The following is a 27,964-nucleotide window of genomic DNA, read 5'->3' on the forward strand; positions in this document are numbered from 1 at the left end:
AGTCCACATCCAAAATATCAGATAACTCAATGCTAGGCCAAATCCAGAACATTGTTATCAATGGCCACCAGGAAGCCTTAAAAGAGTCCCTCACCTAATTGGCCACTTATTAAATCTCAAACTCTGTCTCACCAACAACAAATTAATCAAATATGAACTTGTCCTTGCTATGTCTATCCTTAATGCATAAAGCAAAGTAGATATAATAATAATAATAATAATAATAATAATAATAATAATAATAATACAGCTGGACAACATCAAGCATGAACATGTGAAGACTGTGGTCAGTAAAGAATACACACAAAGGGTCAGAAAAACTCTCAAAAGCAAGCTCAATGGAGGCAACACCATCAAGGCCATAAACTCCTGGGCCATACCTGTCATAAGATATACTGCTGGCATTATAAACTGGACACAGGCGGAACTGGACAATTTGGACAGAAAAACAAGAAAACTCATGACCATTCACATTCACTGCACCCTCGCAGTGATGTTGACCGGCTATATTTGCCTAGAAGATCAGGGGGCAGATGACTTTTACAAGTCAAACAAGCAGTCAAAGAAGAAGAACATGCCCTGGCAGAATATGTAAAGCACAGTGAAGAACCTGCTTTGATTGAAGTCAAAAATCAGAAACTCCTCAAAGCACAACAGACAAAAAACAGGTACAAGAAAACCGCACTGCAAACTAGAGGTGACAGCTGGCACAACAAAACATTGCATGGAAAGTTCCTTGACAAAATTGAAGGAAAAGCTGAGAAGACCTGGCTCTGGCTCACGAATGGGACCCTGAAGAAGGAGACAGAAGGCCTGATCCTTGCAGCCCAGGAGCAAGACATCAGGACAAAGGCAATTAAGGTCAAGATCGAAACATCAGCTGATGACCCAAAATGCAGACTGTGCAAGGAAACCAACGAAACCATGGATCATATCCTCAGCTGCTGTAAGAAAATCGCACAGACAGACTACAAACAGAGGCACAACTATGTGGCCCAAATGATCCATTGGAACTTATGCCTCAAGTACCACCTCCCAGCAGCAAAGAACTGGTGGGATCACAAACCTGCAAAAGTATTGGAAAATGAGCACGCAAAGAGACTGTGGGACTTCCGAATCCAGACTGACAAAGTTCTGGAACACAACACACCAGACCTCACAGTTGTGGAAAAGAAAAAGGTTTGGATCATGGATGTCGCCATCCCAGGTGACAGTCGCATTGACGAAAAACAACAGGAAAAACTCAGCCGCTATCAGGACCTCAAGACTGAACTTCAAAGACTCTGGCAGAAACCAGTGCAGGTGGTCCCGGTGGTGATGGGCACATTGGGTGCCGTGCCAAAAGATCTCAGCCGGCATTTGGAAACAATAGACATTGACAAAATTACGATCTGCCATCTGCAAAAGGCCACCCTACTGGGATCTGTGCACATCATCCGAAAATACATCACACAGTCCTAGACACTTGGGAAGAGTTCGACTTGTGATATGAAATCCAGAATATCTATCTTGTTTGCTGTGTCATAATAAAATAATAATCAATATAACAACCAGCAGAGTGTCTGCTGTGGATTCATCTTGTTATGTTTCAAATAATAATATACCATTCAAACAAGGAGGAAATATGCTCTTTAATCACTAGGATGCTTCCAGCTAATAGCTAATATCTCCCATTCTCAAAGTAGGAACGTAACTCTATAGTTCAAACAGCACAAGCCAAAAATTACAAAGGTTGATGTCTGAAAGAGGAACCATGCAGAAATTATTGCCAAATTCGTTCCATCATGCTGTCCACCCTTCAGGAACTGTAACAGCAACTGGTTTTAGCCCATTTTAAGATGCTCTTCCCCCCAATAAAAACAGCAACACTCTTTATATCATGGATGGGTAACTGTGGCAGGTCTAGGACCCAATTTGCTGCCCCCAAAATTGGCTTTTTTGGTGTGAAGGAAAGACTTAATGCATTAAGTAGCCTGGATTCATCCATAGCTTCAATTCACCAGAAAAAGGAGGTAATTCATGACATCTAAAAAGCTCCATGTTATTTCAAAGCCATACGTGGCCTACTTCTGGCTCCAGACTATCATGAAATATTATCATAAAAACTAAAGGATCAACACCATTAATGCAGATAGAACGAATTGACATTTTTCCATGCAAAAATGGGGGAAGTCCAAACCTATACTGGTCCCTTCTACTGTGGGAAGCACAGGAGGGGAAGGAGAGGACACAATGTCAGAATGGGAAGTGACCCATCAATAACAACATCAGGTGAACTCAAGTCTTTACGCAAACTATGGAACACCCCATTCTCCTTCTGCTATCCTGTAAGACCTGAATACTGTACCCATTAATATTACATAGGAATATTTGACATAGTCTGGATTCTCCCTCACATTATTTCAAAGCATCTCAAGCAGGCCTGCGCTGCTGGGGAAAGAAGGAAAGTGGGAGAGAGGGAGAAAAAGGAGGGAGAGAAGAAAAAGAGGAAAGTAGGGAGAGAGATGGGGAGAAAGAAAGGAAGGCAGGGAGGGAGGGAGGGAGGAAAAAGAAAAAGGGAAGAGGGAAAAAAGGAAGAAAGGAAAGTATGGAGAGAGAGAGAGAAAAGAAGAAAAGGAGGGAGAGGGAGAGAGAAAGAAGGAAGGAGAAAAGGATGGGGAAGAAAAGGAAGACAGCTAACAAACAGAATGGGAAGGAAGAAAAGTAAGAAAATGAGAAAGTGAGGAAAAGAGGGAGGGAAGAGGGGAGAAAGGGAAGGAAAAAAGGAGGGAGGGAGGAAAAAGAGGGGAAGGAAGAAAAAAGGAAGAAAGAAATGTAGGTAGGAAACAGAAGGGAGGAATTTAGAATTCAAAAACTATGGTGCAGTGGTTTGAACCTGGGACTCTGGCTTTGAACCCACTGGGTACCCTTAGGCCTGTCCCACACTCTCAATCTCCGAGGAATAAATCTTGACAAAACTATGTGAGAGGGTCGCTTTCAGTCTGAAATAACTTGAATGCCCACAACGACAATCCTAATGAATAATTAATTACACCTTACTTGGGAAGAGAAGTTCTTGTGGTCCCAAGAGGCTTAGCCCTATCTAATTCCAGCCCCTTGCTACTCCCAAGCTGTACAGCCTGATCTCAGGGGTGATAGGGAACCAAGCGAGGCCCACCAGTCAGGGGCTGCCCATAGGAGCTGGCGTAGGCTGTTTGCCCATACGAAGCTGTTGTCTGGGCCTGGCTGTAGCTGGCATCGGTGGGCTGCCCGTAGGTCCCATAGCTCTGCTGCCCATAGGCCTGCTATATAGAGAAAAAGAGAGATAAGGTTCAGATAACACTCAAAGGCTTACAATTGCAGTAGCAGCCCTGAAGGCCCATTTCCCCCTTTAAAAAACACATTTTATTATGTCACTAGTATATATGCCTGGCGTTGCCCAAGTGTCACTGGGACTTCCTCTCCTTGCCTACTTTCTCCCTTCTCCAGCTCTTATTTATTTATTTCATTTATATACCGCTTTTCTCACACCTAGGCGGACTCAAAGCAGTTCAACAACATAGTAAATGGGAAAGATTCAATATCTCACAACCATATAAAAGAAAACATTACAAGTCTAAAATCAACACATGTAACTATAAATTAACTAATTAAAAGTATATAAATCATCAGACATATCACAAAACATTAAAACATTTAACATTAAGGCATTTAAAACATTTTCCCTCCATTTCTCTCATATGCCTTCTCCCTTTCTCTTTTCTTTCCCCTTTTATTTCTTCCCCTTCTTTTCTAACAGCATGTATAATCAACCAGTTAGGGAACAGTATCTAGGTTGCGAAAGTACATTGTAGTTTTTTTTTTAAAGAAAAGAGAAATTGTTGATGCCTTAATACAGCTAATACGTAAATTAAGAATGATTTGTACATAGTTGCTAATCTAAAGAGATCCAACAGCTAATTGATAACAAAAGGAAAGCCTTCCAAACACCACAGAGAGGGGACTAGCCCTCCTGGATCTGCAATTATATTATGAGGCGGTCACATTGGCCTGGGTAAAAGACTGGGCCTCCCTAGAGAAGAAAAAAATTCTGGCTTTAGAAGGGGAAGACTTACGACGGGGTGGCCACTTGGTCTCCTAGCTACCTACTCAGCCCAGGGGACAGGCAGATTTAGGCCTCACTGAGTCTTCTTCCACAGATTATCTAATTTGCACTGGATTATATGGCAGTGTAGACTCAAGGCCCTCCACACAGCTATATAACCCATTTAGAATCTTATATTATCTGCTTTGAACTGGATTATCTTGACTCCACACTACCATATAATCCACTTCAGTGGGCATTTTCTACAGCTGTGAAGAAGGGGCCTCAGATAATCCAGTTCTAAGCAGATAATATAAGATTATCAATATACAGCAGAGTCTCACTTATCCAACATAAACAGGCCGGCAGGATAAGTGAATATGTTGGATAATAAGAAGGAATTCAGGAAAAGCCGATTAAACATCAAATTAGGTAATCGTTATACAAATTAAGCACCAAAACATCATATTATACAACAAATTTGACAGAAAAAGTAGTTCCATGCGCAGTAATGCTATGTAGTAATTACAGTAGAGTCTCACTTATCCAACACTCGCTTATCCAACATTCTGGATTATCCAACGCATTTTTGTAGTCAATGCTTCCAATATATCGTGATATTTTGGTGCTAAATTCATAAATACAGTAATTACTACATAGCATTACTGCGTATTGAACTACTTTTTCTGCCAAATGTCTAACATGATGTTTTGGTGCTTCATTTGTAAAATCATAATCTAATTTGATGTTTAATAGGCTTTTCCTTAATGCCTTCTTATTATCCAACATATTATCTTATCCAACATTCTGCCGGCCCGTTTATGTTGGATAAGTGAGACTCTACTGTACTGTATTTACAAATTTACCACTAAAATATCACAATGAATTTAAAACACTGACTACAAAAACATTGCTTATGAAAAGGCAGACTGCGTTGGATAATCCAGAACATTGTATAAGCAAATTTTGGATAAGTGAGATTCTACTTTAATATGAAATAATTACTGGAATAGAATAATGCAGAACAATATAATCTCTAAAACCAGGACAGTAAATAAAGAGCAACACTCTCAAAGCAGGGAAATTGGAAATTCCACAAAGTAAACTATCAGTGCCAGCTAACACCACCCAAAACAGGATTCTTCCAGAAAGGAAGCTGAGAAGGGAGTTAAGCAGTGTGTATTACCAAAGTCAGTATTATTACTATCATTACTATTATTATTATTATTATTATTATTATTATTATTATTATTATTATTATTATTATCAACACAACAACGTTGTATGGCACAGCAAACAAGATAGATATGCTGGATTTCGTTTCGCAAAACCACAAGTCGAACACTTCCCAAGTGTCTAGGACTGTGTGATGTATTTTCTGATGATGTGTGCAGATCCCAGCAGGGTGGCCTTTTGCAGTTGGCAGATGGTGATTTTGTCAATGTCTATTGTTTCCAAATGCCGGCTGAGATCTTTTGGCACAGCACCCAGCACCACCGGGACCACCTGCACTGGTTTCTGCCAGAGTCTTTGCAGTTCAATCTTGAGGTCCTGAGAGCGGCTGAGTTTTTCCTGTTGTTTTTCATCTATGCGACTGTCACCTGGGATGGCAACATCAATGATCCAAACCTTGTTCTTTTCCACAACTGTGATGTCTGGTGTGTTGTGTTCCAGAACTTTGTCAGTCTGGATTCAGAAGTCCCACAGTATCTTTGCGTGCTCATTTTCCAATACTTTTGCAGATTTGTGATCCCACCAGTTCTTTGCTGCTGGCAGGTGGGACTTGAGGCATAAGTACAGGATATGATCAATGGTTTCGTCGGTTTCCTTGCACAGTCTGCATTTTGGGTCATCAGCTGATTTTTCGATCTTGGCCTGAATTGCCTTTGTCCTGATGTCTTGCTCCTGGGCTGCAAGGATCAGGCCTTCTGCCTCCTTCTTCAGGGTCCCATTCGTGAGCCAGAGCCAGGTCTTCTCCTTATCAGCTTTTCCTTCAATTTTGTCAAGGAACTTTCCATGCAGTGTGTTGTTGTGCCAGCTGTCAGCTCTAGTTTGTAGTGCGGTTTTCTTGTACCTGTTTTTTGTCTGCTGTGCTTTGAGGAGTTTCTGATTTTTGACTTCAATCAAAGCAGGTTCTTCACTTTGCTTGACATATTCTGCCAGGGCATGTTCTTCTTCTTTGACTGCTTGCTTTACTTGTAAGAGTCCTCTGCCCCCTGATCTTCTAGGCAGATATAGCCGGTCAACATCACTGCGAGGGTGCAGTGAATGATGAATGGTCATGAGTTTTCTTGTTTTTCTGTCCAAATTGTCCAGTTCCACCTGTGTCCAATTTATAATGCCAGCAGTATATCTTATGACAGGTATGGCCCAGGTGTTTATGGCCTTGATGGTGTTGCCTCCATTGAGCTTGCTTTTGAGAATTTTTCTGACCCTTTGTGTGTATGCTTTGCTGACCACAGTTTTCACATGTTCATGCTTGATGTTGTCCAGCTGTAGTATGCCCAGATATTTATAGGCCTCTGACTGGTGAGACTTTATTGTTTGGCCATTGGGCATATTTATGCCCTCACTTTCAATGATTTTTCCCTTCTTCAATGCCACTGTCGAACATTTGTCCAAACCAAACTCCATGTTGATATCAGTGCTAAAAATTCGGACAGTGTTGGTCAGAGACTGGATTTCAGTTTCCGTTTTCCCATATAGCTTCAGGTCATCCATGTACATCAAATGTGAAATTTTGTGAGAATTCTTAGATATTTGATAGCCCAGATTTGTTTTTTGTAAGATTGTTGACAGAGGGATCATGGCAATAATGAAAAGCAGAGGGGACAATGAATCTCCCTGGAAAATTCCTCTCCTGATGTTGACAAGTCCATAGCTTTCATTTCCAACAAACAGTTCAGTTTTCCAGTGCTCCATCATGTTTTCAATGAAGGTGCCAACTTTTTTACTAATCCCGATGGCGTCCAGGCACTTGATGATCCAGCTGTGTGGGAGTGAGTCAAAGGCCTTTTGGTAGTCAATCCACATCATGTGGAGATTAGCTTTTCGGCTCTTACAGTTCTCCAGAATCATTTTGTCAATCAATAACTGGTCTTTTGTGCCCCTGCTTTTCCGTTTGTTGCCTTTCTGTTCATCTGGCAAGATGTTTTTTCTTCAAGATAGTCTTGAATTCTGTCAGCTATGATGCCAGTCAGTAGTTTAAACATAGTGGGCAGACACGTTATTGGCCTGTAGTTTCCTGGTGCTGCTCCTTTTGCTGGATCCTTTTGTATCAGGTATGTTCTTCCAGTTGTTAGCCATTCACTGATACTTCCTTTCTGCAGCATCTCATTGAATTGTTGGGCCATTTTTCCATGTAAACTAATCAGATGTTTGAGCCAAAATCCATGAAGTTGATCACTACCAGGCGATGTCCAGTTCTTGACTTTTTGCACTCGTTTGCTGATCATTTCAGTTGTTATTTCCATCAGTTCCATTTTGTTCTGTGAGAATTTTCCTTCAAACTCCTTTATCCACCCAGCGTTTTTGTTGTAGTTCTTATTGTTTTCCCAAAGTTCTTTCCAGAACTTTGTTGTTGCAGTTTTCTCTGGCTTTATGGTTACTGTGTCTGTTGTTTGGTTCAGATTCTGGTAGAACCGTCTTTGGTCTGATTGAAACAGTTGATTTTGTCTGTACTGGATGATTCTGGCTTCATACCTTTCAATTTTTCTGGCTGTTGCTGTAATTTGTTCTTTCACAATTTCCAAAGCTTCTTCAATTTTTCTGGTGTTCAGCCAGTACTTTCTGATCAGGTATTGCTTGATTTTGTCATTCTTCAGTTTCTTCTCTTTCATACTTTTCAGGTTACTTGCATCTGATCTAAGTTTCTTGATTTTCAACTCTAGCCTGACCTTCCACTTTGGTTTTCCAGTCGATTTTCTTTGGGGCTGCCTTGGTTGTAGGAGCCCAAGTTCTTCTGTTACTATCACTGCTGCACTGTAGGCAAACTGGTTTGTTTGTTCAATTGATGTTATTTGGACACTGGAGAGTGCTGCATTCACATCTTTCATGAGAGGCGCTAGGTGTCTCTTGGGCACTGTTTTTAGAGTTGGGAGCCGCTGTCTTATTGCATTTGCTGCAGCATGAGCCATGATCTTATCCTTGAGCTCTTGTTGTCTTGCTGTCAAGGTTCCTGGTGGTTCAACAGGTGTTTCAAGGGCTGGTTCTTCAAATTCTTGCAAAGGTTCCACACTTTCTTCTGGTTCAATCTGTTCCACCATTCCAAGTGTTGCTGGAGTCTCTGCTGCTGTCTGTGCTGTGGTCTGATGGTAATCTGCTTTGCAAATTTTCTGGATTTCTTCGAGTTCAACTTCACTGAACACTTTGTTTGTGATTATGAATCTTCGTTGATCAGCCAGTCGGGGTTCTGTTATCTGTGAGTCAGGGTACTCTTGTTTCCATAGCTGATGCATCCTTTTTTGGTAGCCACGCCTTTGAGGTTCAGATTTGTAGTAGCATTTCATAATTGTGCGGTTTTCTGGCATTGTATATTTTTGCCGCTTCTGTGACTGTTCATTTGGGTTTTGATGATTCCGTAGCCCACTTGTCGATGGATGTCCAGAATCAGCAGCATCCACCGCGGTCCTTTTTATCCTGGGCGACGACCGAGCCAGTATAGACTTCGTTTGGGTTTGATTCTCCATAATGCTAATGGGTTAGGTGCTCTTGGTTGTGCTCCTCAGCTGAGGCCTCTCTGGCTTGGTTGGACCTGCCGGTAGTTACACTAATAATAATAATAATAATAATAATAATAATATTATTATTATTATTATTGTGTTGCGGTCAACCGTGAAAATGAATACAATCTGGCTCCAAGTATTCAAAAACACTAAAATAAGAATATATAAAAATTAATGTTGTATAATAAAACAGAACAATACAATCTCTAAAATCAGAAGACTAAATAAAGAACAACACTCTGAAAACGGGAATTCCACACACGAAACAATCAGGGCCAGCTAACACCTCCCAACAAAGTATTCCCATCACCAAAGTCTGGCAAATCCTCTGTTGTCTCAGGGCCACAGACAGTAGAAGCACATAAAATATCGCAAACAACACCACTCTGAAAACAAGGGAATTCCAGACAGGAAACAATCAGGGCCAGCTAACACCTCCCAACAAAAAATTCACTCAGGGAGGAAACAGCCAGGCTTTACAGCTGCAAGGCCATTACAGCAACGCGTGGCCGGGCACAGCTAGTTATTTATATATGAGGAATGCTTTATTTTGCTTTCAAAGAGGAACTGGGTCTCTTTCTTTAAAGAGAGAAAAAGTGGAATCATAAATAACAACAAACAGCAACAAAACTACTACTATTATTGAGTTGCTGTGAATTTTTCAGACTGTTCGAATAGCATTTTTTCTTAACGTTTCGCCTGCACCTGTGGCTGGCATCTTCAGAGGTTCTGTTGTAGGTGAACCACGTGGAGTGTATATATACCAATGGAATAATGTCCAGCGTGGGAGAAAGAACCCTATTATTATTTACCTGGGTGGTCTGAGCATAACCTTGAGCCGGCTGAGCCACATAAGCAGCATAGCTATAAAAGGAAGATAAGACATACAAAGGATTAAAAAGGAGCAGTTCATAAAGAGGGACATTTTGTAACATTTTAAAGCAGAACACTTTGAAAAGCAAATCAGAGGGTGCTGTGGTTTTGTCACTAATAATAATAATTGGTATTACTTGTATACCACTTTGTGGAGAAAAATTATTATTATTATTCTCAGTTTTTAATGGGCTTTAAGGGTGTTTTAAGGGGTTGACAATAATAAGGTAATGTCATGTCATGATTAATGGACAATTAATTTCAATGGTTGTATATCTTTAAGTTTTAAAATATATTGTATCAGTTTTATTGTGAGTCCCTTTTTGAAGAGAGAAATTCTACCCTGCTTTGTCTTTCCACAAAGTGGGATACAAGTAATACCAACAACAACAAGATTATTATTATAATACCAACAACAACAATATTATAATACCAACAATAACAACAGTAATAGTTTTATTTCTTACCCTCTTCTTCTCATGGCTCAAGGTGGGTTACAGAATAATTAAAACACATAAACATTGGAAAACACTAGATACACATGTTAAAACATATTTCTATAAAAGATACATATTAAAAAGTATTTCTATAAAGCACATTAAAATACACAAAATAGAGATTATACAAAAGGACACACATTTAAAATGGATGCTTAAAGACTGTCTGGGTAGGCCTGCTGGAAGAGGTAAGTCTTTACATGGTTTTTAAATTCCAACAGCTAAGTTAGCTGTCCAAATTCTTCTGGCAGGTCATTCTGCAGTCATGCGATGGACAGCAGTACTGTCACCCACATCCAAAAACTACTGTTACCCTCGTCACCCAGATTTGGACCAAATTTGGCAGAGTCTCCATGACATACTTTACTTCCTGGTAAGTTCTGGGGAGTGATGGACCATGGACAATGTGAACTGCAGTACCTTCATGCACTTCCAGAAACTACTGGAACTCCACAAATGATGCACCGGGATCAAACTTGGCACTTTGATTCCCATGTTACACTTTATATCCTGCTATGGGTTCAGGGAGAATGGAACACAGACGATGGGATTTGCAGTATCCTCACCCAATCCAGAGAACACTGCGACCCCCACAAATGATGGCCCTGGACCAACTGAATGTACTGGAAAGGATTGGGTAAAACTGACCTTGATTTCACAGAGTTGTAGTTCACCCACATCCAGAGGAACTGCGACCCCCACCGGCAACGGGCCAGGACCAAACTTAGCACACAACATGGCCAACTGTGAATATGTGCAGAGTTTGGGGTTGATTGACCTTGCAATATAGGAGTTATAATTCCCCTGCATCCAGAGAGCACTGCACCCAACCAATGATAGGTCTGGACATAACATAGAACACAGACCCAACTGCAAATAATGGTAGGGTTTGGGGATGATTGCCCTTGGAATCAGGGAGTTGTTGTTCTTTCTTATCCACAGAGCACTAAACCCAGCCAACAATGGATCTGGACCAAACTTGGCACACAGACCCAACATGGACAACTGTGAATACAGGCAGGATTGGGGGGTGATTGACCTACTATTTTGGGAATTGTAGTTCACCTACTTCCTTATGCCTTTTCTAGTGGGAACATTCATAAGAAACAATAGCAAAGACTGCCTTTTTCCCCTAATAATATCATTAAAAATTATCAAAGTGATTATTACCCAAGATCCAAAAACAAACAAGGCCTTTTTCAAATAACCCGAGCATTGTTTATATATTTATTATCCCACTTTTCTTCCATGGGTGGGACTCAAAGTGACAAACTGTTAAAAAAACAATTACATAATACAAGAACATAACATCATCACCAACCCAACCAAATACACAATAAACACATTACCTAGACACATTATATGAACCATATAAAATAAACATAATAAATAACATTTATCATTATCATTAAAAATTCCTGGGCCTCAGAGCATTGAGGTTGCCCTTAAAATAGTATATGAAAAATAACAAAGCTCCGAATCTTTGGTGATATGTACCTTGCCAGACCGAAATAGCCTTCATTGGTGAGTCTTGGTAGTAATCACCGGCTGCCTCACTGGCATATCTTATTATACGTTGTCAGGGAAGACCTGATTCCATAGAAAGGTTTTCACTTGGGAGCAAAATACCAGTAATGAAGGAGCCAAACACACCTCTTTGGGGAGGGTATTTCAGAACTGCAGGGCTACCACTGAAAAGGCCCTTTCTCTCATTCCCACCAACCGTACTTGTGATGGTGGTGGGACCAAAAGAAGGACCTCTCCTGATGATCTCACTGCTTGTGTGGGATGACAGGTAGAGATGCGGTTCAAGCTTTCTGACTAGCTCCCATTTCCACAGACCATTGTGACTCCCAAGAATGATGGACCTGGACCAAACTTGGCACACTGACTCCCATGACCAACAGAACATACTGGAGGAAGGGTCCTTTCTGGCGGATGGGGGTACTGACCCACCCAGGTGAAAGTTACAGTTCACCCAGCATCCAGAGAGCACACTGAGCCCATCAAAGAACACTCAACCCAGCAAATGACGGGATCTTGAACATGGCACACAGACCCAACATGGCCAATTTGCATACTGGTGGGGCTTCAGCATCATTGATCTTGGCATCTGGGAGTTATAGTTTACCTGTATTCAGAGAGCCCTAAACCCAGCAGATGACAGATTTGGACTACACTTACCACACAGCACCAACATGGCCAACTTTGTGTACTGGTGGACTCTGGGTTTGGTTGACCATGAAATCTGGGATGTATAGTTCATTTGTATTCAGTGAGTCCTCTGAGCTCCATCAATGACAGATCTGGACCAGACTTCACACACAGACCCAACATATTTAACTGTGAATACTGGTGGAGTTCAGAGGGAGTTGAAAATGGAATATGGGAGTTATAGTTCATCTATATCCAAATTTCAAACCACTTTGTCTGGGCAGCAAAGTATAGGGAAAGTACAAGTCAAGATTTTATAGTAAAACATCTCTTTGGCTCTCCCTGATGGAAAAAAGGTAAAGGTTTCCCCTGACGTTAAGTCCAGTCATGTCTGACTCTGGGGGTTGGAGCTCATCTCCATTTCTAAGCCAAAGAGCCGGCGTTGTCCATAGACACCTCCAAGGCCATGTGGCCACTGGCATGACTGCATGGAGCGCTGTTGGAAGCCCATCATAAAAGAGACATTTAAAGGGAAAACTGGTACACCTACAAACATTAATTGACAAAACAGAACAACATGTGGTCTTTAAAAAGTTTAGAAAAATTAAGAACAGGAGGTAGCAAGCTGACCTGGCAGATTAAGGACAGCTACCAGGAAGATAGGAAACACAACTTCGTATCGCAAGAGCAAATATGGGCTATAATAATGTGTAAAGAGAAAAAAAAATAAGGACATTATACCAGAAACTCCTGGAGTGAAACACAGAAACAGAACTGATCAAAGAAAATATGACTAAGTGGGCCTCGGATATAGGCTACTCCATTTTATTAGAGGATTAGCTGTGCCCAGTCACGCATTGCTGTGGCTAATGCAAATCCTTTATTGGCCAGGTGGAATAGCAGTGAATAGCCTTGCAGCCTCAAAGCCTGGCTGTTTTCTTCTTATGGGAATCTTTGTTTGGTGAGATGGAATACAATGCAATGGGCTTGCTGCTTGGAAGGCTGGGTACTTGCGTTCATAGAATCATAGAATCCTACAGTTGGAAGAGACCTCATGGGCCATCCAGTCCAGCCCCATTCTGCCAAGAAGCAGGAAATCGCATTCAAAGCACTCCCGACAGATGGCCATCCAGCCTCTGCTTAAAAGCCTCCAAGGAAGGAGCCTCCACCACGGCCCGGGGGAGAGAGTTCCACTGGTGAACAGCCCTTCTCACTGTGAGGAAGTTCTTCCGGATGTTCAGACAGAATCTCCTTCCTTTCCTGTCGTTTGAAGCCCTTGTTCCCTTGCGTCCTAGTCTGCAGGGCAGCAGAAAGGAAGCTCCCTCCCTCCTCCCTCTGACTTCCCTTCACGTATTTGTACATGGCCCTCATCATGTCTCCTCTCAGCCTTCTCTTCTGCAGGCTAAACATGCCCAGCTCTTTCAGCCGCTCCTCATGGGGATTCTTGTTCTCCAGACCCTTGATCACTTGAGCCTCCCTCATCCTCTGGACGCTTTCCAGCTTAGAGTCACCCTCTCCCTTCAATTGCAGTGCCCAGAATGGGGCACAGTGGGATTCCAGGTCAAGTGGCCTGGCCAAGGAGGAATAGACTTCCCTGGATCTAGACGCTATTCCCCTCTTGATGCAGGACAGAATCCCGTTGGCTTTCTTAGCCGCCGCACCACATTCCTGGCTCATGTTCCCCTTCCTCCCCACGAGGACTCCAAGGTCTTTTTCGCACACACTGCTGTCAAGCCAGGCATCGCCCCCCATTCTGTGTCTTTGATTTCCATTTTTTCTGCCGAAGTGAAGTATCCTGCATTTGTCCCTGTTGAACTTCATTTTGTGAGTTTCGGCCAATCATCTCTCTAGTCTGTCAAGATCGTTTTGGATTCTGCTCCTGTCTTCTGGAGTGTTGGCTCTCCCTCCCAGTTTGGTCCCCTCTGCAAACTGGATGATCGTGCCTTCTGACCCTTCGTCTAAGTCCTTAATCAAGATCCTGAACAGAACCGGGCCCATAACCCTGCGGATGGCACTCCACATAGAATCATAGAATCATAGAATAGTAGAGTTGGAAGAGACCTCAAGGGCCATCTAGTCCAACCCCCCGCTAAGAAGCAGGAAATCGCATTCAAAGCACCCCCGACAGATGGCCATCCAGCCTCTGCTTAAAAGCCTCCAAAGAAGGAGCCTCCACCACGGCCCGGGGGAGAGAGTTCCACTGCCGAACAGCCCTTCTCACAGTGAGGAAGTTCTTCCTGATGTTCAGACGGAATCTCCTTCCTTTCCTGTAGTTTGAAGCCATTGTTCCCTTGCGTCCTAGTCTGCAGGGCAGCAGAAAATAAGCTTGCTCCCTCCTCCCTATGACTTCCCCTCACATATTTGTACATGGCTATCATGTCTCCTCTCAGCCTTCTCTTCTGCAGGCTAAACATGCCCAGCTCTTTAAGCCTCTCCTCATAGGGCTTGTTCTCCAGACCCTTCATCATTTTAGTTGCCCTCCTCTGGACGCTTTCCAGCTTGTCAGCATCTCCCTTCATCTGCGGTGCCCAAAACTGGACACAGTATTCCAGGTGTGGTCTGACCAAGGCAGAATAGAGGGGGAGCATGACTTCCCTGGATCTAGACGTTATTCCCCTATTGATGCAGGCCAGAATCCCATTGGCTTTTTTAGCTGCTGCATCACATTGTTGGCTCATGTTTAACTTGTTGTCCACGAGGACTCCAAGATCTTTTTCGCACACACTGCTGTCAAGCCAGGCGTCCCCCATTCTGTATCTTTGATTTCCATTTTTTCTGCCGAAGTGAAGTATCTTGCATTTGTCCCTGTTGAACTTCATTTTGTTAGTTTTGGCCCATCTCTCTAGTCTGTCAAGATCATTTTGAATTCTGCTCCTGTCTTCTGGAGTGTTAGCTATCCCTCCGAGTTTGGTGTCATCTGCAAACTTGATGATCGTGCCTTCTAACCCTTCGTCTAAGTCGTTAATAAAGATGTTGAACAGAACCGGGCCCAGGACGGAGCCCTGCGGCACTCCACTTGTCACTTCTTTCCATGATGAAGACGACGCATTGGTGAGCACCCTTTGGGTTCGTTCGCTTAGCCAATTACAGATCCACCTCACCGTAGTTTTGTCTAGCCCACATTTTACTAGTTTGTTTGCCAGAAGGTCGTGGGGGACTTTGTCGAAGGCCTTACTGAAATCTAGATATGCTACATCCACGGCATTCCCTGTATCGACCCAACTCGTAACTCTATCGAAAAAAGAGATCAGATTAGTCTGGCATGACTTGTTTTTGGTAAATCCGTGTTGACTATTAGCAATGACCGCATTTGTTTCTAAGTGTTCGCAGACCACTTCCTTAATGATCTTTTCCAGAATCTTGCCTGGTATTGATGTGAGGCTGACCGGACGGTAATTGTTTGGGTCGTTCTTTTTTCCCTTTTTGAAGATTCGCCCTCCTCCACATTCGCCCTCCTCCAATCTGCTGGGACTTCTCCTGTTCTCCAAGAACTCTCGAAGATGAATGCCAGTGGTTCTGAAATAACTTCCGCTAGTTCCTTCAATACTCTTGGATGTAGCTGATCTGGCCCTGGGGACTTGAATTCGTTTAGAGTGGCCAGGTGTTCCTGGACAACTTGTTTCCCTATTTGGGGTTGGATTTCCCCCAATCCTTCGTCCATTCCATGTTGCTGAGGTTGAAGATGGCTTTCTTTTTGTGAGAAGACCGAGGCAAAGAAGGCATTAAGCAGTTCTGCCTTTTCCCTATCCCCTGTCACCATCACCCCATCTTCTCCTCGCAGTGGCCCTATCGCCTCCTTGTTCTTCCTTTTTCTACCAACGTAAGCAAAAAAGCCTTTTTTGTTGTTTTTTATGTCCCTGGCAAGCCTGAGCTCATTTTGCGCTTTAGCCTTGCGAACCTTTTCCCTACAGGAGTTGGCTATACGTTTGAATTCTTCTTTGGTGATTTCTCCCCTTTTCCACTTCTTGTGCATGTCACTTTTGAGCTTTAGCTCAGTTAGAAGTTCTTTGGACATCCATTCTGGCTTCTTTGCACTTGTCTTATTTTTCTTCTTTGTTGGCACTGTTTGCATTTGCGCCTTGAGTATTTCACTTTTGAAAAACTCCCATCCATCCTTAACTCCCTTGTTTTTTAATATCGGCGTCCATGGAATGCCGCTCAGTAATTCCTTCATTTTTTGGAAGTCAGCTCTCTTAAAGTCCAGAATGCGTGTTTGACTTGTCTTAGTTTCAGCATTCCTTTGTATTGCAAACTGCAGGAGCACATGGTCACTTGCCCCTAAGGATCCAACCACTTCAACTGTATTGATCAGGTCTTCCACATTTGTTAAGATTAGATCAAGAGTTGCTGATCCCCTTGTTGCCTCTTCTACCTTCTGGACCATATAATTATCTGCAAGGCAAGTGAGGAATTTGTTGGACTTTGTACTCTTGGCTGAGTTTGTTTTCCAGCAGATATCGGGATAATTGAAATCGCCCATGACTACTATATCTCTTCTTTGTGCCTGTTTGGTCAGCTGCTGACAGAAGGCTTCCTCAAGTCCTTCATCCTGACTCGGAGGTCTGTAGTAGACACCCACGACAAGATCTTTTTGAGTCCCGGTTCCCTTGATTCTTATCCAGATGCTTTCAAGCTGGTTTCCCAGATTACAGTCTTGCATTTCTTCTGCAACGTAACTGTTTTTGACATATAAAGCTACTCCCCCTCCTCTCCCCTTTGTTCTATTTCTGTGAAAGAGGTTATAGCCCTCAATGGTTAAATTCCAGTGATGGGAGTCATCCCACCAGGTTTCAGTGATGCCTATGACATCGTATGTGTCGCTAAGAGTTGTGCTAAGAGTTGGAGTTCGTCTTGCTTATTTCCCATGCTCTGAGCATTGGTGTAAAGACATGTAAGCCCCTGTGACCTCCCCTCGAACTGTTTATTTGGGATTATTGTGCTTTCCGTACTTGGTCCTTGCTGTGTTTGTGCAGCCCTCCGTTTAGCCTTTTGGCGGTTCCCTGTAGTCGTAGGTAATACAGTGTTCGCCAGGCTGTTGTTCCCCTCCCCCAGTGGATCTAGTTTAAAGTGTGCCTGATGAGGTTTGTCAGTCTGTGTGCAAAAAGATGTTTTCCTACTTGTGTGAGATGCACCCCATCACTTGCCAGTAGGCCATCCTCCTGGAAGAGTAGGCCATGGTCCAGGAAGCCAAAACGCTCCTCCATTTTCTGAGCCAACTATTGACCTGTACTATTTTTCTGGCCCTTGTAGAGCCGTGTCCTATACAAATTATACAATTTCTGATGGCAGCATTCATTTAAATAAAAAAGAAAAGACTTTCTTCTTTCTAATAAATAGTGTTACAAATTAGGTAAAGGTCAAGTTTTTCCCCTGACATTAAGTTCAGTCATGCCCAACTCTGGGGGTTGGAGCTCATTCCCATTTCTAAGCCCAAGAGCCAGCATTTTCCATGGCCACTTTATGGAGCACCGTCACCTTCCCACCGGAGCGGTACCTATTGATCTACTCACATTTGTATGTTTTCGAACTGCTAGGTTTGCAGAAGCTGGGGCTAATAGCGGGCACTCATTCTGCTCCCTGGATTCGAACCTGCGACCTTTTGATCCGCAAGTTCAGCAGCTCAGCGCTTTAACATGCTGCACCACCGAGGGTTCAGGTTGGCAGAAGATGGGGCTAATAGTGGGCGTTCCACTTAGTGGGAATTCCACTTCCCGGATTCAAACTGCAACTTTTTGGCTTGCAATTTCAGCAGCTCAGTGCTTTCACATGCTGCGCCACCGGGGGATCACTGTTACAAATGACTTAAGTGATATTAACTAACATTCAAAACAAACAATGGTTTTTTAAAATAACGAGGACATCACCGGGTACCCAAGCTAGTATAAAATATAACTAGCTGTGCCCGGCCACGTGTTGCTGTGGTGTTGTCTGGTGGTGTTGGTGAGAACTTGTTGAGGTAGTGGTGGTATTGAATGTCTGTTGTATGGTTGTCTTTGTGTTTAGTATGCATTTGGTTGTTTGTGCACTGTGAAAGTGGTGAGGGTAGAGGGGCTCTATGTCCCTGTGTAGAATTGTATAGTATTTATACATTAAGTCCATATGTTGTGAATGCTTGGATTGTGTCCTCCTGCATCGTAGAAAGAGTTGGGCTGAATGGCCCTTAGGGGTCTCTCCAAACTCTTGGATTCTATGCTTCTATTATCATCATCATCATCTTCATCCTCATTATTATGTAGAGGCTGGATGGCCATCTGTCGGGAGTGGTTGGGTTGTGTCCTCCTGCATGATATAAGGAAGTTGAACTGGGTGATCCTTAGGGGTGCCTCCTAACCTTAGGATTGTATGATAATCTTCTTCTTCTTATTATTATTATTATTATTGAGAGGGTGGCTGGCCATCTGTTGGGAGTGCTTAGATTGTATCGTCCAATGGCAGAGTTGGGTTGGACTGGATGGCCTTTAGGGGTCTCTTCTAACTGTCTGATTCTATGATTCGATTTGTATTATTACTGTGCAGATCTTGGATGGCCATCTGTCAGGAGTGGTTGGATTGTGTCCTGCATGATATAAGGAAGTTGAACTGGGTGATCCTTAGGGGTGCCTCCTAACCTTAGGATTGTATGATGATATTATTATTATTATTATTATTATTATTATTATTATTATTATTATTATTATTATTATTATTGAGAGGGTGGCTGGCCATCTGTTGGGAGTGCTTAGATTGTATCGTCCAATGGCAGAGTTGGGTTGGACTGGATGGCCTTTAGGGGTCTCTTCTAACTGTCTGATTCTATGATTCGATTTGTATTATTACTGTGCAGATCTTGGATGGCCATCTGTCAGGAGTGGTTGGATTGTGTCCTGCATGATATAAGGAAGTTGAACTGGATGATCCTTAGGGGTGCCTCCTAACCTTAGGAACGTATGATCTTATTATTATTATTATTATTATTATTATTATTATTGACACAACGACATTGTATGACACAGCAAACAAGATAGATATGCTGGATTTCGTTTCACAAAATCACAAGTCAAACACTTCCCAAGTGTCTAGGACTGTGTGATGTATTTTCGGATGATGCGTGCAGATCCCAGTAAGGTGGCCTTTTGCAGTTGGCAGTTCGTAATTTTGTCAATGTCTATTGTTTCCAAATGCCGGCTGAGATCTTTTGGCACGGCACCCAGTGTGCCCATCACCACCGGGACCACCTGCACTGGTTTCTGCCAGAGTCTTTGAAGTTCAATCTTGAGGTCCTGATAGCGGCTGAGTTTTTCCTGTTGTTTTTCTTCAATGCGACTGTCACCTGGGATGGCAACATCAATGATCCAGGTGACAGTCGCATTGAAGAAAAACAACAGGAAAAACTCAGCCGCTATCAGGACCTCAAGATTGAACTTCAAAGACTCTGGCAGAGTCTTAAATTTGGTAATTTGGTAATTTGGTAACACCCCTCCGCAGGTGCCACCTTGACGTGGTGGGGGGGCTTAGCTGCTCCAATGATGACTGAGGGCTGTGCTGGCGGTAGTGTAACTACCGGCAGGTCCAACCAAGCCAGAGAGGCCTCAGCTGAGGAGCAGAACCAAGAGCACCTAACCCATTAGAATTATGGAGAATCAAACCCAAACGAAGTCTATACTGGCTCGGTCGTCGCCCAGGATAAAAAGGACCGCGGTGGATGCTGCTGATTCTGGACATCCATCGACAAGTGGGCTACGGAATCATCAAAACCCAAATGAACAGTCACAGAAGCGGCAGAAATACACAATGCCAGAAAACCGCACAATTATTATTATTATTATTATTATTATTATTGAGAGGCTGGGTGGCCATCTGTTGGGCGTGCTTGGATTGTGTCCTCCATGGCAGAATTGGGTTGGACTGATTACCACAGTAATTATTTCATATTACAGTAGAATCTCACTTATCCAACATTCGCTTATCCAGTATTCTGGATTATCCAACACAGTCTACCTTTTAGTAGTCAATGTTTTTGTAGTCAGTGTTTTAAATTCATTGTGATATTTTGGTGCTAAATTTGTAAATACAGTAATTACTACATAGCATTACTGAGCATTGAACTACTTTTTCTGTCCAATTTGTTGTATAACATGATGTTTGGTGCTTAATTTGTATAACGATTACCTAATTTGATGTTTAATAGGCTTTTCCTGAATTCCTTCTTATTATCCAACATATTCACTTATCCAACGTTCTGCCAGGGTGTTTATGTTGGATAAGTGAGATTCTACTGTATATTGATAACCTTATATTATCTGCTTAGAACTGGATTATCTGAGGCCCCTTCTTCACAGCTGTAGAAAATGCACACTGAAGTGGATTATCTGGCAGTGTGGAGTCAAGATAATCCAGTGCAAAGCAGATAATATATGATTATAAATGGGAAATATAGCTGTGTGGAAGGGCCTTGAGTAGTCTACACTGCCATATAATCCAGTTCAAATCAGATAATCTGTATCTTATAGGCAGTGTGGAAGAGGCCTGAGGCCTAACTGTGCCTGTCCCCTGGGCTGAGTAGGTTGTAGGCAGTAGTGGCAGAGCTAAGCAATTGGAAAAAAAACCCATTATTCCTCTCCTTCTAATTAGGAATTTATTTTTGTTTTATTTTTGTTGTATGAACGTAGAGGTATGGATGAGGGATTGTGTTGCCAAGTTTAGTGTTTCTGGGATGTGTAGTTTTGTTGTTTTGTCCTAGGCCGAAATTTTTTTTATCCTTTCATATATATAGATGTTTGAATGTATACATGCAGCAGGTGGTGCGGTGATGTTTCCAGCAGCTTTCCTATTGGCTCCCACTTCCACAGGCCACTACCACTCCCATGAATGATGGATCTGGAACAAACCTGACACACAGACCTTGCATGATCTACTTTATATGCTGGTGCAGTTTGGGTGAGAAAGGACTATGGATAATGGGATTTGCAGTACCACCACCCATTTCCACATACCATTGATACTCCCACGAATAATGGATGTGGACCTAACTTGGGAAACAAACCCACCATGACTCACTTTAGTTCCTGGTGAGGTTTGGTGAAGGATGGACCATGGAAGATAGGATTTGCCATTCCTTCATCAAAATTCAAAGACTACTGCACACCCCATCAGCAATGGATCTGCCCAAAACTTGGGACACAGACCCCCCCCCCCCCAAGATGCACTTTACATCCTGGTGAAATTTGAGGGACGATGGACCAATGATGATGGGATTTCCAGTACTTCACTGACTTCTACAGACCACTGTAACCCCCAATCCCAACCAAACTAGGGAGACATATCCTCATTAACCACTTAAGGTCCTGGTGAAGTGTTGGAAAGGATCAATCATGGAGGATGGGATTTGCTGTAACTTCACCCCCATTAACCTAAAGATATACAAACATTCAAATATAATTTTAATTCTATTTGAATGTTTGCATATCTTTAGGTTTTTAAATTTATACTGGATTAGTTTTATTGTGAGCGGCTTTAAGTTTCTTTCTTTTTTTTGAGATATAGCAACAATAATTAAATACCTTATATACTCGAGTATAAGCCAACCCGAATATAAGCCGAGGCACCTAATTTTACTACAAAAAACTGGGAAAACATTGACTCCAATATAAGCCGAGGGTGGTAAATTTCAGAAATAAAAAATAGATACCAATAAAATTACATTAACTGAGGCATCAGTAGGTTAAATGTTTTTAATATTTACATAAAGCTCAAATTTAAGATAAGACTATCCAACTCTGATCCAATCATTATTCTCATCTTCTTCAATGTATTTTGCTTATGTATCCTTTTAATAATAATATAATTTAATAGCAAAATAATAAATGCAATAATAATAATAATAATAATAATAATAATAATAATAAAATCAGAGTAAGATAATAAATGTATTAATAAAAATAAAGTAAAATAAATGTAATATTAGCAACAGTAATAGAGAAAAATAATAAATGTAATAATACCAATAATACCAAAAATAAATGTACCATATATTCTCGAGTATAAGCTGACCGAAATATAATAATAATTTTATTTTTATACCCGCCCCATCTCCCCGAGGGGACTCGGGGCGGCTTACATGGGGCCAAGCCCAGGCAACAAGCAATATAAAACTCAACAATAAAAACAAATCATAAACAAATAAAATCACATATACCCATAAACAATAAGCACACTTTGATAAAAACCTGAGTTGGCTCCTAAAAGGGGCAGTGGGCCTAAAAAGTGCAAATAGTTTTGTACGATACAGATTAGGAATAAGGTAGGTACCAGGGACTATTGTCCCATTAAGGTGCTGGAGGAGGCATACACCTAAAGACTATGTACGGCTAAGGAGTAAGAATGCTATAAAAATAGAATGGACAAAGAGGGCAATCCCAAACTAAGGAAATCAGTCGCCAAAAACCTGTTGGAAGAGCCAAGTTTTCAGGCTCTTCTGAAAGGTGAGGAGGGTGGGGGCCTGCCTGATCTCCCTGGGGAGAGAATTCCAGAGCCGGGATGGGGGCCACGATGGAGGCCTTCTCCCTCGTCCCCACCAACCGCGATTGCGACGGTGGTGGGATCGAGAGGAGGGCCTCCCCTGATGAACGGAGAGACCATGCAGGTTCATGGGGGAAAGCCAACCAGGATCCTCACCCGAGTATAAGCCGAGGGGGGCTTTTTAGTCCTAAAAAAAGGGCTGAAAAACTAGGCTTATACTCGAGTATATACAGTATTAACAGTATGCAAAATAATAAAAACAATAATAATAATAATAATGTGGGACCTCCAAATATTTAGTGGTCATTGCAACTGCATTTAATAAATAATAATAATAAAATAAAAACAATGATGACAGGAAGCCGTCTCAAACAATGGAAACAAAATGCTGTACGTTGCTGAAAACCACTGCAAGAAATTGTAGATCAAAGCTGAACACGAACTCCCTCCTTTTGACTTAATGAAGGCAAGGTAAATGCCTACTGTGTAACAGGTGACCTCAGCAGCAACAAGCCTGTTGCAAACCATTCTGGAAAGCAGCATAACTGATTCTGCTGGTGTTTATTTAGTTATAGGAAGTGTAAAAACAGCCCTTGGCCCATGTTTGATTTGCAGAAGAGGACACTGGGTAAAAACTTACCCCTGCTGTGCTACCGCTTGGCTGTAAGTGCTGTAATCTGAAAGCAAAAAGGAAGGGAAACAGTTATTCTTCTTATTATTATTATTACTTCATTTGTTTCTCTCTCTAAAAAAAAGAAACTCAAAGTGGCTTACATTAAATCCAACAATAGTTTAAAAACCTAAAAATATGCAAACATTAAAACAGAGTTAAATATTAACAGTATTCAAAATAACCATGAACATAAATTAAAAATCTATTCATAACTAAAGAGCAGGTATTTGAAAATTAATAAACTAAATGCAAAAAGTATAATAATAATAATAATAATAATAATAATAATAATAAACTATTTAAGTAAAAGTTCAGAACCTAAGTTGCACATCATGCTGTTATCCGTATTAATACACCTCAGAAATAACTCCTGCTTTGTTGTTGTTTTTTTTGTTTGTTTTTTTGGTGGGTAAACAGTTTATTAATGATATGTTACATAACAAAACAGCAAACTATAGCAGATAAAGTCAGATAACAATCCTTTTGAAATGTACATGCATATCTACATTAGTGAATCAACCGGTTAATTCTAACATTGAGTACATATTATTCTCAGTAACTCAAAACATATAGCATTGCTCTTTCTACATGTTATCCACTATTTTCCATCTAAGTTTCTACTCATTTTTTAAAAATAAATAAATGTAAGAGTTCACCCTCATCTACTTCCTTCTTTTTAATATTAATTGGACCAAGCTTGGTCCAATTAATATTAAAAAGAAGGAAGCAGATGAGTTTCCAAATGAAGCTAAGAATCCACACTTCAGTCTTTTAAAATCACAAACACATAAATCTAAATTATTATTATTGGTATTATCATAATGTCGTATAGCTATAAGAGAACTAGAACCAAGAAACTGTAACATAGGAGGCTATTACATTTTGACACAATTAAATTCCATGACTGCTTCCCCCCCCAAACAAACATTGAATCTCTGCCTTTGGATTCAAAGCACTCAGATCCTCTAATAAAGGGTCAAACTTCCCTTTGTTCACCAATGGTACCAGAATTGTCCCATGTCAGAAGATAAAAGCAAACCCAACTCTTTTAGTATTTGTGAAACGAGAGCCAATTCAACAGATCAAAGGGAAAAGTAGACATCCCAATCAGGCCCCCAGCAAAAATCAGAAATATATATGTATATATAATACCAACAGCACTGGCCTATATTTATAGTATTTCTACCCCGCCTTTCTCACCCGAGGGGACTCAAGGCGAATACCATTCAAAAATGAATAAAGGCCAAGACCTCAGAACCATAATTTGGGAACATGTGTGCAATTTCAAAGCAATCAAATGTATAGAAATTAGGCAAAATTGTGTTTGACCATAATGCTAGGCCTAGTTCTCAATGTGACGCAAGGTGACACCTCTATATCATTTACCCATGTAATAAAGGAAGTGGGGCAATGCTGGAAAAGCAAAAGTGAAGCAGCCTGCTTACAACTCCATTACAATCTCTTCTAATCTTTCTGCTTCCAAACTAGTTTAGCCATCTTTCTCCTCCAAAAAGGCACTCTTCCTCCATCTCCTGGTTCATTACTTGGCTTGGCTCAAAAAAGACTGTAACTTAATCTATCAGTTTTAAGGACAGTTTATACCAGTGGTGGTGAACCCTTGCCACATGTGCAAGAAGGGGCATGCAGCATCCTCTCTCCTGGCACACACGCCATGTCCACCTCCATTCAATCCCCCCCCCCCACTCGCCAACCCTAAGTGCTCCCCTCCTTTGGCATTCCATCACCATCACTGGCTTACACTGTATGAAACTGGATGCAAGTATGCACCAATCTAAGAAAAACAAACTAATAAAATCCCATGTTTTTCCAAGATATGCATTCCTCTCTTCTGTCTCAAGGTCTTGCAGCTTCCAAGGCTTTTTGGGCTGCCACACTGCACTGTTCTCCAATACAGATTTTGTATTGGAATCCTTTTCAAAATGGTGGCAAGAAGTGATGCAAGATCACGTCCAGCTGTCTTTTTATGAGGGAGACTGAAATAATAATCGAAGTACAGTGGATCCTCAGTATCTATTGGAGTTTAGTCCACGATACCAGAATCTGTGATGTTGAAGTCCCATTAAATACAATGGCAGAGTAAAATATTGTCCCTTATGTCAAATGACATAATCAAGGCTCCCTTATTGCTTACTCATTTAATTTCATATATTACTAGCTTGGAGACCCAGCAATGTCCGGTTATTTGAAAAATGCATTATTTGTATTTGAATGTTATGTATTCTTAGTTTGCAGTGGGTGAACTTCAATTCTCAGAATCGTGGGTCAATCCTCCCCAAACCCTGCTGTATTGAAAGTTGGTCATTTTGGGTCTGTGTAGCAAGCATGGTCCAGATCTGTCATTGGCTGGCCGCAGTGCTCTCTGGATGGGGGTGAACTGCTACAACTCCCAGATTCCCGGGGCAAGTGTCCCGAAACATCTGTCAGTATCCACAGAAGGCTGTGTTGAGTCTGTGGGCCAAGTGTGGTCCAGATCCGTCGTTGGCTGGGTTCAGTGGTCTTTGGATGTGGGTGAACTACAACTCCCAGAATCAAGGCCCCTTCCCACAAACCCCTGCAGTATGTTCAGTGGGTCATGAGGTTTCTCTGTGCAAAGTTTGGTCCCGGTCCATTGTCAGTGGGGTCACTGTTTCTCCAGATGCAGGTGAACTATAACTCCCTTTCCCCAAAACTTGTCCAATATGTTCTGTTGGTTGTGGGGGGTCTTTGTGCAAAGTTTGGTCCGGATCCATCATTGGAGGGGTTCAAAGTGCTCATTCATTGCAGGTGAACTATAAATCCCACTACCTACTACTCTCAAATGTCTAGGCAATTCCCCGCCAAACCCACCAGTTTTCAAATCTGGGTATATCGGGGATGTTTGGCCCAGACCCATCATTGTTTGGGTACATAGCGTTCTGGGTGTAGGACCAAACTTGGCACATAGAGGCCCCATGTCCTACTCTACACCTGGGTGCTGTTTGGAGGGGGATGGACCATGGACGATTGGACTTGTAATACCTTCACTGGCTTCCTTAGAGCACTGCAACTCCCACCACCAACGAATCAGTACCAAACTTGGTACACAGAGACCCCATGATGCACTCTACATCCTGGTGTGGTTTGAAGTGTTTGGACCATGGATGATGGGACTTGCAGTATCTTCACTCATTTACTGAGTCCACTGCAAGCCTCACCAATGTCTGATCAAAACCAAACTTGACACATACACTCCCATTGATTTACTATACATCCTGGCGCTGTTTGGAATGGGATGGACCATGGATGATGGGACTTGCATATGGGAGTTGTAGTTCACCTGCACCCACTGAACCTTGCTGACCCTGGAACTAGACTAAACTTGGAACACAAGCAAACAAATGACCCAGGCACTGCTGGGTCCCCAAGCTTTCTCCCGATAAGAAAAAATATCATAATTTTCCAGAATGCATTTTAAAAGGTTTAATAAAATAATTCAAAATAACAAAACAAAAATTAAATATGATATTCTCCATTAGAAAAATGGGTATGAATAAAAAGAAATTATTAAGAAAAAAATGATAAAGAGATGACTAAGTATTATTTAAAATAGCAAAAAATGGAACCAACTGATAAAGCAATGCCCTTTTGGGGAGATATACAAAAGAACTAGATCTGTTATATAATCTATTCAATTATGATAATTTCACAGCCTGTTCCTGGGCCTGAGTCATTTTGTCCTCCATTTCCCCCCCCCCCCCCCCATCACCGATTCCTGTCCTCGCATTTCCGCCTCCGACATTAATCCCGCGCCTAATTCCTCCAAATCCCCCTGAAAAGGGGCCCATTTTCCTCCTTTTCCCCTTCACACGGCTCTCATTCGAGCTGGCCTCACCCGTTGACGCCATTTTGTCTTTTCTTCTCCAAAGCTTTAAACCCCGCCCCTTTCCAACGGGCTCTGTGACGCGAGTGCGCAGAGCACCACCCCCGCCCGTTTCCACCTCCACCCCTTTTTCTTCTTTTTGGCCTCGCCCGCTTTCCTTGTATAAATTCAATTCCGGACTGTTCCATTGAAAGAGAAAGGGGTATGGCATGGCTTCTCTCCCCTTTAGTCACTTTGGTATCTCCCGCCCTCGTTGTGTAAGCTTTAATTCTTGGACTCTTCTAATGAAGGCGAATAGGGATTCATTCTAGATAAGAAATAAAGTCACTTCTCCCCCTTATCCACTTTGGTACTCTCCACTCTTATATAAGTGTTGGTACTTGGAGTCTTCCAATGAAAGGGAACAGGGGTTGTTGTTTATTTGTTCAGTATTTTCCGTCTCTTTGTGACCTCAGGTACCAATCCATGTCAGAGTTCCCTGTTGGCCGTCGCCATCCGCAGCTATATTAACAGGGGAGTGAGGGAGAAATGAGGTCAAAGTCTGAGTGGTGCGAGTTTAGCCTCCCACCCTGTTTTCCGACTTGGATTCTTTTGACCTATGGCGTGAGACTCTTCCAATGAAAG

The 27,964-nt window shown here is 42.0% G+C and overlaps 1 protein-coding gene across 1 annotated transcript in view; it reads right to left on the reverse strand.

Annotated features, from left to right (window-relative positions):
- The window catches only part of LOC134292940 (RNA-binding protein EWS-like), a 50,904-nt gene extending 23,502 nt beyond the window's left edge, over positions 1–27,402 (reverse strand). Inside the window, exons 1-5 of the mRNA XM_062958820.1 lie at positions 27,353–27,402; positions 23,449–23,485; positions 10,806–10,901; positions 9,600–9,651; positions 3,158–3,284 (exon numbers count right to left, since the gene is read on the reverse strand). Of these exons, the coding sequence (XP_062814890.1) occupies positions 3,158–3,284; positions 9,600–9,651; positions 10,806–10,901; positions 23,449–23,485; positions 27,353–27,365 (325 nt within the window). The 5' untranslated portion in view covers positions 27,366–27,402. The remainder of the gene's footprint in view (positions 1–3,157; positions 3,285–9,599; positions 9,652–10,805; positions 10,902–23,448; positions 23,486–27,352) is intronic.
- Between the last annotated feature and the right edge of the window lie 562 nt (positions 27,403–27,964).

Source organism: Anolis carolinensis, chromosome Y, assembly GCF_035594765.1.
Source record: "Anolis carolinensis isolate JA03-04 chromosome Y, rAnoCar3.1.pri, whole genome shotgun sequence".
NCBI classification, from domain to species: Eukaryota; Metazoa; Chordata; class Lepidosauria; order Squamata; family Dactyloidae; genus Anolis; species Anolis carolinensis.